Raw genomic sequence first — 15,592 nt, 5'->3', positions numbered from 1 at the left:
TGAGCCTAACCAGAGAGCAGAGCTGAGTGGAGCCAGGAGAGAAAACATACCCTGTAAGAGCAGAGTCTGGCTCTGGGAAGGGAGTTTCGACTCTTGACAAGATTTATCACAGCGACGGTTTTTTGCTAAGAGCCAGGCCTGGTGTTGGATATCAGCCAGTGAGCAGAAAATGGAGAGAGAGGCAGAATGATCACCCACTTAGATGTTCTAGTATTCCGGTAAGGGCATTTCCGCAAATATAAACATAAAATGAAGTTGAGGTCAGCTCCCAGCGGCAAAGGGTCCAGGTGGAGGTGGCCCAGGTGGGCTTCCTGTGATTGTGCCAGACAGGCAGTCATCTCTCAGCTGTCCACTCTTTGCATTTACACACATCTTCACAAGCCCCTGGTACAGGAGAATAAAGTCCCACAGGGCTCCTTGAGGACGGTTGGGTAATCCATTCAAAGGAAGTCACGTGTAAGCACAAACTTTGGCTTTATATGATGCACTGGGGACATCCAGACATTCCTTGACTCCCCGAGCAGTTCTTCCTGAGAACCCATTTCTGTCTCTGATGTCCCACCTGAGCCCTTAAGCTGGGGTAAGATTTAAAAAAAAATGAACAAAAAACAAATTTACTAACACAGCCATAACTTTGGAAGTCAGGCCATGAGGAAATTTGCAGTAGAGAATTGGCCACTTGTCCGAGGACAGAGAAGACACGACACAATGAGAATTCCGTCTTCTTTTAAAACTCTCTAGTGATTTTTTTCGCCAGTGGTCCAGGGAGAGGCAGATCGGCTCCAGAAAGGTCTGGTCAACCCTCAGGGGTCCACTGCACGTTGGCTCGCAGGGGATCAGAGCACGGCAGTGGAGACGATATTTGGCTGGGAGCAAGCTGACCTGAATTTTAGCTCAGGCTGTGCACTGTATACTTCAGTACCTTGGCGCTATGTTAGTTTCACAGGGCAGCTGTAACAAAGTACCAGAAAAAGAGGTGGCTTACACAATAGAAATGTATTGTCTCCCGGTCCAGGAGGCGAGGAGCCCCAGATCAGAATGTCCATGGGCTGGATCCTTCTGAGTGCTGTGAGGGAGAGTCTGTAACATTTCTCTCTCCTATTTTTCTGGTTGTTTACACACAATCTTGGGTGTTTCTTGGCTCATAGATGCATAGTTCCTATCTCTGCCTTACATCTTTACATCTCCCTCTCTGTGTGTGTCTGTGTCCAAATTTTCCCATTTTGAGAACACCAGTCATGTTGGGATGGGGCCCTGTTGGGCTGACCTCATCTTACCTTGATTGTCGGCGAAGACCTTATTACAGATCTTTTATCTTTTCTGGAGACACAGCTCAAACCATAGCAGCCTCTATGAAATTAGAGGGTGTGAGTAGAATTGTTCTTAATGGATGCTTCAGAATCACCTAAGGAGACACTCCAAAATACACATACTGTCTCCAGCACAAAGGTTCTCAGTAAGTTTGGAGCGGCTTGAGCGTATGTGTTTTGGAAATCCTCCTGTGCTGATTCTCGTGTGCACACAGACGCTGGGCTAACCGCTGGGGTCTTTTCCATTTGGAGAACCCCCCGGCTGTCTGGTAATGTACAGCCGCCCGAGCTTCTCGAAATCCTGGCAGCTGGTGGCGAAGGCTGCAAGGGACAGAACTCATCCACAGAGCTGGGCTGGGGCTCACCAAGCATTGCCCTGAGAAAGGCTGGGGGCCAAGGTACAATACCATTCTTACTTCTTGGTCAGACATTAATTTATTCCACACTTTTGAAGCCACTCGCTAGAACTATAAAGATAAGGGGGGGGGTGCCTGGGTGGCTCCGTCGGTTAAGCATCCGACTTCAGCTCAGGTCAGGTTCTCGTGGTTCGTGAGTTCGAGCCCTGCGTTGGGCTCTGTGCTTCAGCTCAGAGCCTGGAGCCTGCTTCGGATTCTGTGTCTCTCTCTCTCTCTGTGCCCCTCCCCCGCTCGCACTCTGTCTCTCTGTCTCTCAAAAATGAATAAACGTTAAAAAAAAAAGATAAGAGGGATTGTCCCTGTAGACTTACCATTTATAGGTGAGATGGGTAATGGATCCTTTATTTAATAAGAGCATTGCTTAAACAGTACCACCTATAGATCTAGGCAGAAGGGGCCCTGCCCCACACCCCACCTCTGCTCCCTTATACCCTCCTCACTGGACAGGGCCAGAGGGCCATGCCTTTTCATGAAGGCCGTGTTCCAGGGACTCAGAGTCCTGGATTTCCTTGCCCAGATGACTGCAGGCTAATTCCAAGGCTTGCGAGGAAGGGCCCCTTCCCAGGCTTTTTCCCAGGGACCTGCCGTGATGCAGGTGTGCTCAACTGCAACCTCAGGCAGTGGCCAGGCGGCAGCTGTTTGTGACAATGGATGTGTGTGTGCAAGGAGCTTCGTGTGCAGACTGGGGGGTCTGTGTGTGCACATCAAGATTTGGGTGGGACGAGAAGAGGGTGTGGACCGGAGGCCAGGGGCTCCCTCCCCATGACACGATGTTCTGGTACTTTCCAGGTCATTAATGTTTGTCAAGGTTGGAGGATAGGACACAGTGTAGAAGGCTTATGCTTATGTAGAAGCCTGTCAGCTCTATCATAACGTTGAGATATTTAGGAATGTGGTAGGTGGGTCTCCATTCGTGCCTTTTTTTTTTTTTTATTTTTTTTAACGTTTATTCATCTTTGAGAGTGAGAGACACAGAGCATGAGCAGGGGAGGGGGAGAGAGAGAGGGAGACGCAGAATCCGAAGCAGGCCCCAGGCTCTGAGTTGTCAGCACGGAGCCCGACGCGGGGCTCGAACTCACGAACCATGAGAACCTGACCTGAGCTGAAGTCGGATGCTTAACCGACGGAGCCACCCGGGCGCCCCTCCATTCGTGCTTTTGGCCCCCAAATGTTGGGCTGTGGGACTGACTTTGATGAAGGTGTGTTTAAAGGGCAGGAGAAACATGCATTTTTGAGGTGGGGGAGGGATAGTTCATTACTCTGTGTTCCCTTACAAATCAGGCTTAGCACAGTGGGAATTTGGAGGTGCTGTAGTTGGTACATTGACCAGCTGTGGCAGATTAAATACCAAGTTTTGTTCCCAGGAGGCTGGAATATTTAAAATATCTATTTCTTTTAGTGAACAACAGGTGTATTTTGGGGTGTGTGTGTGTCTTTTTGTTTGTGTGGGTAAGATCAGGGAAGATTAGTTAAAACATTATTTAGGGGTGCCTGGGTAGCTCAGTTGAGCACCTGACTTCAGCTCAGGTCATGGTCTCGTGGTTTGTGAGTTCGAGCCCTGCCTTGGGCTCTGTGCTGACAGTTCTCTCTCTCAAAAATAAAATAAACATTAAAAAAAATTTTAAAAATTCATAATATTAGTTTCAGAGGTACAATACGGTAATTCAACAATCCCATACATCACCTGGTGCTCATCATAGCAAGTGCATTCTTAACCCCCATCACCTGTTTAACCCATCCCCCCTCCCGCCTCCCCTCTGGGGACCATCAGTTTGTTCTCCAGAGTTAAGAGTCTGTTTCTTGGTTTGCCGCTCTCTCTCTCTCTCTCCCATTTTCCTTTGTTCATTTGTTTTGTTTCTTAAATTCCTCATATGAGTGAAATCATATGGTATTTGTCTTTCTCTTACTGTCTTATTTCACTCAGCTCCATCCATGTTGTTGCACATGGCAAGATTTCGTTCTTTTATACGGCTGAATAATATTCCCTTGTGTGTATAAACCACATCTTCTTTGTCCATTCATCAGCTGAGGGGCGGTCGGGCTGTTTCCATAGTTTGGCTGTTGTAAATACCGCTGTTGCAAACACTGGGGCGCGGGTATCCCTTTGAATTAGTGTTTTTGTATTTTTTTGGGTAAATAGTCAACAGTGCAATTGCTGAATCTTGGGTGGTTCTATTTTTAGCTTTTTGAGGCAGCTCCTCACTGTCTTCCAGAGTGGCTGCACCCGGTCACATTCCCACCAGCAGTGCAGGAGGGTTCCTTTTTCTCCACATCCTCACCAACATCTGTTGTTTCTTGTCTTTTCCAGTTTAGCCTTTCTGACAGGTGTGAGGCGATATCTCATTGTAGTTCTGATTTGTATTTCCCTGATAGTGAGCGATGATGAGCATCTTTTCATGTGTCTCTCGGCCATCCGTATGTCTTCTTTAGGAAAATGTCTATTCGGGTGCTCTGCCCATTTTTAATTGGATTATTTATTGTATGGGTGTCGGGTTGTATAAGTTCTTTATGGATTTTGGATACTAACCCTTTATCGAATATGTCACTTGCAAATCTCTTCTTCCATTCCCTAGGTCGCCTTTTAGTTTTGTCGATTGTTTCCTTCGCTCTGCAGAGGCTTTTTATTTTGTACTCCCCATATGTACTCCCAATAGTTTATTTTTACTTGGGGAAGACAGTTTTATTTCTCATTCCTAGAATTAAGGATTGCATGGAATCTACCATAGGAAGACGAAAAATAAGGGCAGGAGTTCACCGTCAAGGCTGATCTTTTTCCAGGGAGGGCTCTGTTTTTTCCATACTGCTGCTAGGTTTTGGGGTGCCGAGAAAAGCCCACTGCGAGCTCAACTGGGTTCAGAGTGTGGCTGCCCTCCCCGTGCGTCTTGGGAGGAGTATGAGTGATTTGAGACCAAGGAATTCGGATTATTTTAAGCCTGCCAAGCCAGAATGGTGGAGTGCCTTTAGCACAGAGGGTTGCAATTAATTAGACCCCTTCGGTTATCTCTCAGAATGTAGATCTAACTTGCTTCGCTGAAGTCCAGCCAAGGGTCATAATGAAGGAAGTAGAGAAAGCCATAAGCTACCTCACCTGTCAGGAAGTTCCTGCGTCTCATTTCCCCTCAGCTTTGCTGTTTAAGGCCGGTGCAGACATAGGACACCATTCACCCAGGAAGCCTTCTGGGAGCTGTGTAGAGAGCAAGCACGAAAGGCCAAGTGACGTGTCCCATGGTGTTTTTTGACATGTTGATCGCAAAGTGAAAGTTGCCTTAGGGACGGACACCTGGGGGGCTCAGTCGGTTAAGCAGTTAAGCATCAGACTCTTGGTTTCAGCGCAGGTCACAATCTCCTGGTTTGTGAGTTCGAGCCCCACACTGGACTCTGTGCTGACAATGCAGAGTCTGCTTGGGATTCTCTCTCCCCTCTCTCTTCCCCTCCCCTACTTGTTCTGTCTCTCTCTCTCTCAGTAAATGAGTAAACTTAAAAAGAAGTTGCCTCAAATGAAAAGGGGTAAGAGAAGGAACTAGACCAACAGTGGTAAGGAATGATTATTGCTGATCTATTCAATGATTAATGGCTGATCTATTCATATATGTATATATTATTGGTGATCTATCCAGGATTAATGTAGGTTGAAATTACTTCAGAGACCAGAGATCCACCCCTGTGTGTCTCCTGCCAGTTCTCCTGGGAAGCACCTGCTTTCAGGATGATCCTGGGTCCCTCACGGTCCAGCCCAGGGGGCAAACAGTGCTGAGTAGGTACGACAGGAAATATAACGCAAGATATCCGAACTCAGCTGAGATGCCGCGTGAGATGTGGAGGCACCCTAGGGATTGGCAACAGTGAAAAGGGGCTTCGGAAGGGGAGGAGGTGATGTTCCTGAGATCACTCCCTGACAGCTGGAACCGAGGCCACGCAGGCCGAGGCAGAGGCGAGGCGTTCTGGGAGAACGGCGCTGACTGCATACAGGCCCTCCTCCCTTGTCCCGCACGGTCCTGCACTTTCCCACTCAGTTTCTCCATTGGCTGAACCCGGCCAGAAACCAGCCTGGGCAGCGGAGCCTTCGGGGGGGCGGGGGGGTGACCTTCCTGTGGTAAGAGGGGGGGCGGGAAAAGGGTGAAGAATAAACCTGTGAGCCCGCAGGTCTCGGATCTGCCTGGGACAAAGAAGGGGTTCTGACTCTGTTAGCTCTGGCGCGTGCCTAGCACACTTTGGCTGCGCCCACCATCCTGGTTTACCTGTCCTGGATCCCCGACCGCTGGGGCTGGGTTAGACACGACGCCGCCCCGAAGTTGGAGTGACAGGAGAATTGGAGGACCCTCCCTCCACCATCTGCGCGTCAAAGGAACAAGTGTGTGTTTGCTTAGACACCTGGCTCCCTGTACTTCCTCTCAGCTCTTTGAAGGATGCTCAGAATTACAAAGCAAGCGGAGAAGGTTGACAGGTTAAGGGATTCATGGTTTGCAGCTCGTTGCGGGTGAATTTGGAGTGTCTGCTTCTCCCCGTGGGTGAGAATTAAAGGGAAAGTCATGCCTGGCAGGGAAGGGTGGAGCGGATTTTCCCAGAAGGGGAATGGTCCCTCCGGTGCCCGGAAGTGGGGAAATGTAGCATACGCGTGGGTGTTTAGGGCCAGGATGGATGGGGCTGGGGGCGGAAGGTGGCAGGCCGTGGGTTGGGAGCAAAGCTGAAGGAGAGAGCTTCCGATTCTGGGCTTTGGATCGATGGCGGGCCACCAGTACCTTGTACTGCGTTGGCTTTGCCCCTGGGTGACCACCTGTTACTCTGACTCCTCAGGAGCCCTCCTGTTTTGGGGGCACGTGGCTCAGCCCCTAAGACACCAACGGACCGAGGGACACGCACTTGCTTTTTGTTGTTCGCCCTTGCTCCAAACTCTAGAAGTTCTTCACGGATCACTTGAAGAGCACATCGTTTCTGTTTCCCTTTTTGCCAATTAGGTGGATCTTGAGCGTACCTTCACGTTTCGGAACTCGAAGCAGACCTACTCGGGGATCCCCATCATTGTGGCCAACATGGACACCGTGGGGACATTCGAGATGGCAGCAGTGATGTCACAGGTAGGATGAGTCTACTGCTCACCCTGGACAGGTGGTCAGGAGCCCAGCCCGGACTCACTCAGACACAAAGAAGAGGAGAAGAGTGAGACATTCCGGATCATTTACTGTGGCCGAACTGTTCGGTTCTGAGTCTGATGGCTGCCGGGAGGTACTTCTTTTCTTTTCCGTCAGAAGACAGAGTCTGGACTTGGCGTTCAAGGAGATGGCTTAGGTCTGCACCCGTTTCTTCCTTGAAAATGCTCCTGGTAGTTTTAGAAACTAGAGATATTATCAAGTGAGACCAGTGTCGTGTTATAGAAGAGTGACCTTGCCTTTAAAATGAAGGCGGGGGGCACCTGGGTGGCTCAGTTGGTTGAGCGTCTTGACTTCGGCTCTGGTCACGATCTCACATTCATGAGTCCAAGCCCCACATGGGGCTCTCTGCTGTCAGCCTGTCAGCGCAGAGCCCGCTTAGGATCCTCTGTCCCCTCTCCCTCTGCCCCTCCCCAGCTTGTGCTCTCCCGAAAATAAGTAAATATTTACAAAAATAAAATAAATTAGGGCAGACCCGCCTTTGTATGTAGTCTGTGCAATAGCGTTTATTACCTAATTATGTACGAAACATTTATGGGGCACTGATGTGACAGCCAGTGGATACAACGTGTGTAATGTTGTGACAGCTCCTCCCTGTGTGTTCCTTTTCCTGATGGGGAAACTGAGGCAGAGAGGAAGAGGAGAGGTCACTTGGCTCAGGGCATCCAGTCGGGTAGAGACAGAGCCAAGATTCAAACCCAGACCGACTCCTAAATAAGGGATTTGCCTCCCAACTCACACGGACAGGTAACAACCTAACAGACCTAACCACACAAGGTCCAGTTTAGCCAGTTAACTAGTCTCATCTCCTATAAGGGGAATAGTTAGTAGCCAGGCCTTGGGAAAAATAAAAGAAAAGCCATTTGTGGGCAGGACCTTTGTCCCACGCGGCTACGTCTGAGATGCAACACACCTTATTCATCTGAGATGTGAAATGTTTGCTTCCGACGTGCACAGAGTGTGTGTGTCTATTTCCATTGATAATGCCTGCCAAGGGAAAAGATAAATCCAATTAGTTGAAAGAGCTTCTCGCTGTGGGCAGCAAGCCAAACCTCAGGAGGTGTTAGGATTCATTATTAGCCAGTGATTAGAAGGAAGATTTTCAAACAAATTATGAATTCGGAAAGTGGAATCGGGGGTGGTCCGTCTGACTCCGTGATCAGTTCTATTCAGCCCCCACCGAGTTTCGACCCGGAGGCTAGTGAATTCATTGCTAAAGGAATTTGTTTTTGTTTTTTGTTTTTTTTTTTCCTCCTTGTCTTTTCCTTGCCCTGCTCTGTGATCAGCCATTGCTACTAATGAATTATGTATTAGTATAAAAGTGGGTGGGATCAGGGAGCAATGAGTAATCCTGATTAATTATCAGATTACTAGTCCTTGAAGAACTTAGAGCCTGCTGTGCCCTGCCCGTTTTGACAGGAAGGAAGGACTCACCATTCTTGAGACAAGGTACGCTGAGAATACAGTGAAATAGCATACGCTGAAACCATGTGTGGATGCTGTGAGCTTTCTGTTTCTAGGATCCACTGAGACAGTGTGAGTTAATAAAGCCATGGAATTTTAGAATGGGAAATTGCAGATGGGGAAGTCAACCCAGGGAAGTTAGGAGAGGGTCCTGACAGAGAAGGAACCCAAGCTCTGCAGTCAGATAGGCGTTTGATTCGGGCCTTTGCCCCCCTTTGGCCAAGCAGCTGTTAAATTCCTTAAGCTCCGTTTCTGTCCACGAAGCCAGAATTACTGTATGAGGTTGCTCGAGGGGGTAAATGGCACGAAATGGTGTGCAGAGTGCTTGGGAGCAAAGTGTCAATGTTGGATCGGCTTGATAGTCCTAGATTGGGGATTGTAAGTTACAGAATTTCCTCCTTCCCGCCCTCACTCAAAAATACCAACAACCGCCTGTGTTTAGCAAGACATGTTTAGATCATGAACGCAAAGAAAAGCTTTCAGGTGTCAGTTGAGGTTCTTTTGGATTGGCTTAAGCAGCAGGTGGCCCTCGGGCGACCCTTAGGGGCAGGGCAGCTGCTGTCCTCAGCTCTGTGCCTGACTCAGGTGGTGGGTCTGGACAGGGTTCTGAGAACTCTTCCCTTTCCCTCCCTCCCCGGCCTCCGGGCAGGGCCTCCTGAGTCCGGAAGGCAGTGTTGTCCCATCGGATTAGAATGGAAAACGCGGTTTTGTGATTTCACTGGTCACACCTTGTCTGTTTTTGGCTCTTAGCATATTTAAAGCAAATCGGGCGTGAACGTCAGGAACGCCTAATGCTTCTGTGTTGTGGGGTCACCCCTGCCACACGGAGGCAGGAGAGCTGACTCATTTGACGTTTTGCGCTGATGGTGCTGTTTTGTTCCCTAGCACTCCATGTTTACGGCAATTCATAAGCACTACGCCCTGGATGAATGGAAGCTCTTTGCTGCTAATCACCCAGAATGTCTGCCGGTAAGACTACACCCTGGTTATAAATTCATTCCACTGCTTGCAGGGGGTGGGGAGACAGACTTCAGGGTAGTCGAGAGGATTTGACCTGCAGACAGACATGCGGAGTCCTTAGAGCTCTGGGGAGAGGCGGTAGTGGGCCCCTGAACCTCCAGAACATTCCGCCGAGGGAAAAAGCCGGGCACGAAAATCTGTGTCTGTTTACATGAAATGGCAAACCAGGCCAGCCTACAGAGACAAAGTAGATTTTGGTGGTTGCCTAAGGCGGGCGGGGGGCGGGAATTTGAGGGTGAGGGCTAAAGCGTGTGGGAGCGACCGAGGTTCTGGGGTGACACGTGTTTTAAAATCGTGAGGGCGGATGCGTGACTCTGAATGTGCCAGAAACTCTTGGACTGCACTCTCTAACGGGGTGAGCTGTGAGGTGTGTAATTATATCTCAATAAAGCTGTTATTAAAAAAAAAAAAGGCAGTTTGAAAATAAGGAAAATCCCTATTATTATGTAACGCACCTGACTTGGCACCCGGCACATCCCGAGCCAGTGCCAGCAGAGAAGTCTCTTGGCATTGGAGTCGCTCTCCCCTGTGATCAGATCATGTGTGATTGGAAAATGACTTCATACGGTGCTGCTTTTGAGCTTATTACGCTGCTCTCTTTTTCCCGTCCCCGGCTGTGCTGCATGGAGATGTGGGTTCGCGAGAAGGTGGTTTGGGCGATACAATAATTCTGGCTTGCTGCCAGATCTTTTCATTTTTTTCCCCCACGTTGTGTTTGAATGAATTATAATTGTGCCACCTTCTTCCCTTCTCTGTAAGGAGTTCGGAGAGCAATGATTTTTTTTTGTTGTTGTTGTTGGTCATACCTCTGACTCCTGTATGGGAGTTTCTGGCAATGTGTTCTAAGCTGGCACCCTGACCTTCGTGACCAACTGTGATCGTTTGACTTCCTACTCTGCCTCCGTGCCCCCCCCCCCCCCACCAAATTAAAAGGCGAATTGAAAAGGGGAAAATGTCAAATGCTCGGTGACACGGAGACAAATGAACCAATGTTGAGTTTCACTTGCCAGACTTTAACAGCAACGAAAGGGAAAATGGGAAAGGTAGCCTTGCTCTCGTGGGAGGGATGGATGGGGCCGGAGCTGGTCAGAATGTCAGCGGGAGCAGTGGAAACGGGTGTCGACGCAGAGAACGAGAATACACACGTATCGAGTGACCGGGCTGTTTACGCTCAGTACCTGGGTTGTCACTACATTGTTGGGATTTGGGGGAGCCACAAAGGATATTCAGATACGTCCCCCATCTGTGACTTCTGGCTTTAGAGAAGTGACATAAAATATAAAAGGAGAGATGCCGACTCCGGGCACAATCCCGTGGCTTAGTGGTACTAAGGCATAAATGACTAAAAACAATTTTTTTTTTTTTCCCCAAGGAGCAGATTTTCATAGGAGCAGGGGGGTGGGTTGGAGAGCGTCGGTGCTGTAGAAGTTGGGGAAGAGGGTGTTCCCCGAGGGGCTCCAGATGTGAACAGGGACAGATGCGGCTGGGAAGGATCATTTTAGGCTCATGGGTTCTTGCACCGTTTGGATGTTTTTCCCTTTTAATAGGAACCCCGAGTCTTGGAGCTCTTTGTGTAGGTTACGACTTGCATCTTGTGAAATTATCGTATTGGGAGTAAAAATGAAAATAAGAAGGTTGGGGCGCCTGGGTGGCTCAGTGGGGAAAGTGTCCAACGTCGGCTCAGGTGATCTCACGGTTTGCGAGTTCGAGCCCCACGTCGGGCTCTGGGCTGGCAGTGTAGAGCCTGCTTGGGATTCTCTCTCTTCATCTGTCTGCCCCTCCCTCCCCCCCCCCCCCAAGAATAAATATGTAAACTTGAGAAAAAGAGAGAGGAAGGAGTTCTGTCAGAGGAGTTTGAGACATCTTCCCCTCCCTCCTGCTTGCTATACAAGATGCTCAGTGACGGCCGCAGCTTTAGCAGGAGGAAGCCTGTGTTGACTGGCCACGTCTTAGTCTTCTGCTTCTCCTCATCTCCTAGAAGAGAGTTCACACCAGCAGCTCCACGGTTCAGAGTTCCACACGGCTTGAAGAAACCAAGGAAAAGCCAAGGACTAGGTTTCCTGAATAATTAGAAATGTAGTTACCGGAGGGGCGCCTGGGTGGCTCAGTAGGGTGGGCGCCCGACTTTGATCTCAGCTCAGACCGTGATCTCGCAGTTCGAGAGTTTGAGCCCCGAATCAGGCTCTCTGCTGTAGGCGCGGAGCCTGCTTTGGATCCTCTGCCCCCCTCTCTCTGTGCTTCTCCCCCACTGGCGCTTTCTCTCTCAAAAATAAACATTTAAAAAAAAATGTACTTACTGGAAGATTCTGTGGCCGAGGTTCAAAGTTAAGGGTATATGCACTTTAACGGGGGGAAGGTAACTCAAGCAAAGTGTAGTTAACCTAATGAATGGATCACGAGTCTCCCTTAACCTCTGCTGTTGTGTTTCTTTTTTTCTTTTTTTGAAACATTTATTCATTATTGAGAGGGAGAGACTGAGCATGATCAGGGGAGGGGCAGAGAGAGAGGGAGACACAGAATCCGAAGCAGGCTCCGGGCTCTGAGCGGTCAGCACAGAGCCTGAGGCGGGGCTCGAACTCACCAACCGGGAGATCATGACCTGAGCCGAAGTCGGACGCCCAGCCGACTGAGCCACCCAGGCGCCCCTGCTGTTGTGTTTTCTGAGCAGATCTGCTGTGTGTATATTTGACCTGGGTACACCTCAAAGAGTCACTGCACTGTCCTCAGCATGGGCAAGTGAGGGGGGGGGTGGGGGGCAGGGTCTGCCTTTGAATGTTACTTACTCCTCAGGCCTTGCGTTTCTCACGTGTCCCACAGCACGTAGCCGTGAGTTCGGGCAGCGGGAAGAGCGACCTGGAAAAGATGAGCAGCATCTTGGAAGCCGTGCCGCAGGTCAAGTTTATCTGCCTGGACGTGGCCAACGGGTACTCAGAACATTTTGTGGAATTCGTGAAGCTGGTGCGTGCCAGATTTCCAGAACACACTATCATGGTAGGTATGGTGGAGGGCTCTCTGGGTGGGGGAGCAGAGAGAGGCTTGCTCTGTGTGCAGGGCGGGGGTGGGGGGGTGCTTTCTTGTGGAGACGAGTGGAGAATCCTCACGAAGAGGCAGCGGCGATGGAAGGTCTGCAGACTGGCTCCCCATAAAAAGTAAAATCCAGATCAGCGTTACAGGGTGTTGGCTTTTTATCTCTGCTAAATGTTATCAAATGTTTCTTACCGTGTGTGCCCCTTGAACAAAGGTCTCTGTGACCCTCTTTACTTAAGGAGTTTATTTTTAAAAAATGAGAACAATGAGAGGTGCCTGAGCGGCTCAGTCGGTGAAGCGTCCGACTCTTGATTTTAGCTCAGGCCGTGATCTCGTGGTTCGTGAGCTCGAGCCCCGCATCAGGCTCCACACTAACAGTGCGGAGCCTGCTTAAGAGTCTCTCTGTCCCTCTCTCTCTCCCCTTCCTTGCTTGCATGGGCATGCTCTCTCTTTCTCACTCTCTTTCTCTAAATAACATTAAAAAAAAAAATGAAAACAATGAACCTGGGGTTAGGTTGCAACCTTTTTAGGTCATCTGTACCCCTCTCCTAATTTTCCAGTGGAAAATTCTACCAGAGCAATTGAAGTGCCTCATGGGAACAGTAGCCAGCCAGTTGGAGTATTGCTTTGTCTACGACCCTCATTCTTGACTTTGCCTGTCTTTTGTGTCCCTTCCTAATTAGGAGCACCTTTGCTGGTCAGAAAGTGTGTTTGTGGTTGCCAGCAAAGGTGGATTGACCGAAAAAGGGACCGGAGGCTCTTGAGTTAAAATTGGGCTTTTGGAAAATCTGTGTCGTAATTGTGTGTGTCTTTACTGTCTTAGGTAACATGATGATTACAGAGTGGCCACTAGGTAATTTCCCTGTGTCTCCGTTGTTTTAAACTCTGAATTTTATTTCTCCTCGTATCTCGGCATTGTAAGGAAGTTGGCACCCAGGAATAATTTCTGTTAGTGGAGTTAAATCTGTTAAGAATTGACAAGGATTTTTGAGTGTGTATTTTCATGCTTTCCAATTACAGGAGAAGAAATAATCAAGAGTTGCCTCAAGGTCGATCAGCAGTACAGTAGGAGAAGTTGGGTGGGAGACTGAAAAATTCATTTTACCCTCCCTAATCGTGCTGCGGTGTCATTGCTTTCTTCCATAACGGTAATACTGCTTATTGAATACCTAGTAGGTTTTAGAAAGTTCACATCTGTTCTTTCTCTTCTGTTTAAGAGTGGGAACTGCTATCCCAGATGTATCCCAGATGAGGAATCTTAGGCTCTGATCTGCTCATACACTTGGAGTTTTCACAAGGTCATACCAATGTGGAACAGCTAAGCTGGGGTTTGAAGCCGGGTCTGTTGGTATCTAATATCTGGTGTCCTGAGGCTCTTCTGTGGTGACAGCCATCGGTGGTAACTTTTGCTCACGCAAGAGCGAGTAGAAGGCTGGACTCCCGGGACTGCGGAAGCCCCAGCCCTTCAGCTGAGACCTGGTAGCCCTAAACAGTATGGGATATTAAATGTAGATTCTGTGAAACACTGCCTGCGTGGCAGGAGAAAGAGCGTGACAAATATGTGTTGAGGAGACCTTTGTTCATTCCTTGTGGAGAGAAGAAGATCAGGCATTCCTTAGGTTTCTGCTTTGAGGTGGTGGTGTGGTCTAGATCGTTCCAGATCTTTCCAGGTCACCTCCAGTGTGTCAGTTGCGCTGGGGATAGAAGCGACTGATAAACCTGGGACGTCGTCCTTCACCTCCACTGGCAGGGGAGTTCTGAAGGGTCAAGCATGAGAAATGACACGGATTTAGTAAGGCGACTCAGTGGTTCCCCTTTCTTTGTCTTTAGTAATCCTTGCCTTAAATTGTGAAATATGACATACCTACAGAAAAGTGCTTAGAACCTGAGTGTTTCATAAATAGTCCTAGCCTAAGCAAGCCTTCCAGTGTATCTACACCCAGAAGCCCCTACTCCCACCCAAGAGGGTTGTCCCCGCCCCCCTGGACTCTAGTGATCTCTTCCTTCCTTGCATGTCTCTGGTCTCACCACCATTGATCTCTTCTTAACACTGTTTAATCGTGCCTGGTTTTGCCCCTCGTGTAAGCGGTAACCCTGCCCGCATGGCTCTTGTGTCGTCTTTTGCTCCGTAGCATATGGAGACGCAGCCGCATGGTTTTATGGAAGCGGCAGGGCAGGTATGCTGTTCCTGCTGGAACAAATCTGTAATTCTGTTTCCCACACGTCTCCCTTGCCCCTCCCCCTTGCTCTACTTTGCCGCCGGTTGTAACACCCTGAGAATCGCTAACTGAGTGCCCCTGGAGTTGGTGGGAGCTCAGCCACCCTGGGGAAGTCACCTCACCTTCTGAGTCTCATTTTCTGCACCGACAGAAAGGAGGTCGAGGATAATAACAGCCGGAGAATGACGGAGGGGGTCACACGGCGTGGGGTTCACACACAGTTGTTTGTCGGTTGTGAGGACCGTTGGGGGCATATGCCCTGAGCACTGAGGTAGACGTGGAAGGTTGATAGGGAAGAAAACGGAAGGTGGGATGGGAAGATTATTCGTTTTTGTTTTAAGAAGGCAGAGAAAACATGTGCCCCTTCTTTCAAAAGGATAAGTGATTGCAGAAATCAGTTGGGGGCTCCTGGGTGGCTTGGTCAGTTAAGTGTCCGACTTCGGCTCGGCTCACGATCTCAAGGTTCTTGAGTTCGAGCCCCATGTCGGGCTCTGTGTTGGTGGTTCGGAGCCTGGAGCCTCCTTCAGATTCTGTGTCTCTCTCTCTCTCTCTCTCTCTCTCTCTGCCCCTCCCCTGCCCGCACTCTGTCTCTGTCTCTCTCTCTCTGTCGAAAATAAATAAACATTAAAAAAACAAATAAATCAGTTGGAGCCCGAGAGCTTTCTATCCTGTGCTCCAATGGGCTATGAGTTTTAGCTCACAGCTGGCCCTGCCGACAGCTGAGGCAAGCTGCCTGCTGTAGAGCCCAGAGAGACTGTGTTCCAGCCCTCAGGGTTGCAGACAAGGGGACAGGGGCCGTGCAGGAGGAGGGAGGCTGCTAATACAAGGCAAGGGGCAGTGTCATGAGTACAGAGCCCCAGGGTTGCTATGGGGATGAGGCTGGGGGGGAGAGACTGGCGCAGAGTTCCCACGGCCCTGTGGGCACCCGCCACAAGCAAGTGCCCCTTTAGCATCTGCCGGTTGGCTCTGGGATGTGTTTTTATTGTTCT

The 15,592-nt window shown here is 49.5% G+C and overlaps 1 protein-coding gene across 3 annotated transcripts in view; it reads left to right on the top strand.

Annotated features, from left to right (window-relative positions):
* The window catches only part of GMPR (guanosine monophosphate reductase), a 52,123-nt gene that overhangs the window by 2,171 nt on the left and 34,360 nt on the right, over positions 1-15,592 (top strand). For all 3 annotated transcript variants that reach the window (XM_042937850.1, XM_042937848.1, XM_042937849.1), the window contains exons 2-4: positions 6,682-6,801; positions 9,223-9,306; positions 12,175-12,348. In XM_042937850.1, coding sequence (XP_042793784.1) covers positions 6,682-6,801; positions 9,223-9,306; positions 12,175-12,348 — 378 coding nt within the window. The remainder of the gene's footprint in view (positions 1-6,681; positions 6,802-9,222; positions 9,307-12,174; positions 12,349-15,592) is intronic.

This window comes from Panthera leo, chromosome B2 (assembly GCF_018350215.1).
Source record: "Panthera leo isolate Ple1 chromosome B2, P.leo_Ple1_pat1.1, whole genome shotgun sequence".
Taxonomy (NCBI): Eukaryota; Metazoa; Chordata; class Mammalia; order Carnivora; family Felidae; genus Panthera; species Panthera leo.
The sequence above is the reverse complement of the archived record's forward strand: the minus strand, read 5'-3'. Positions and strand labels throughout refer to the sequence as shown.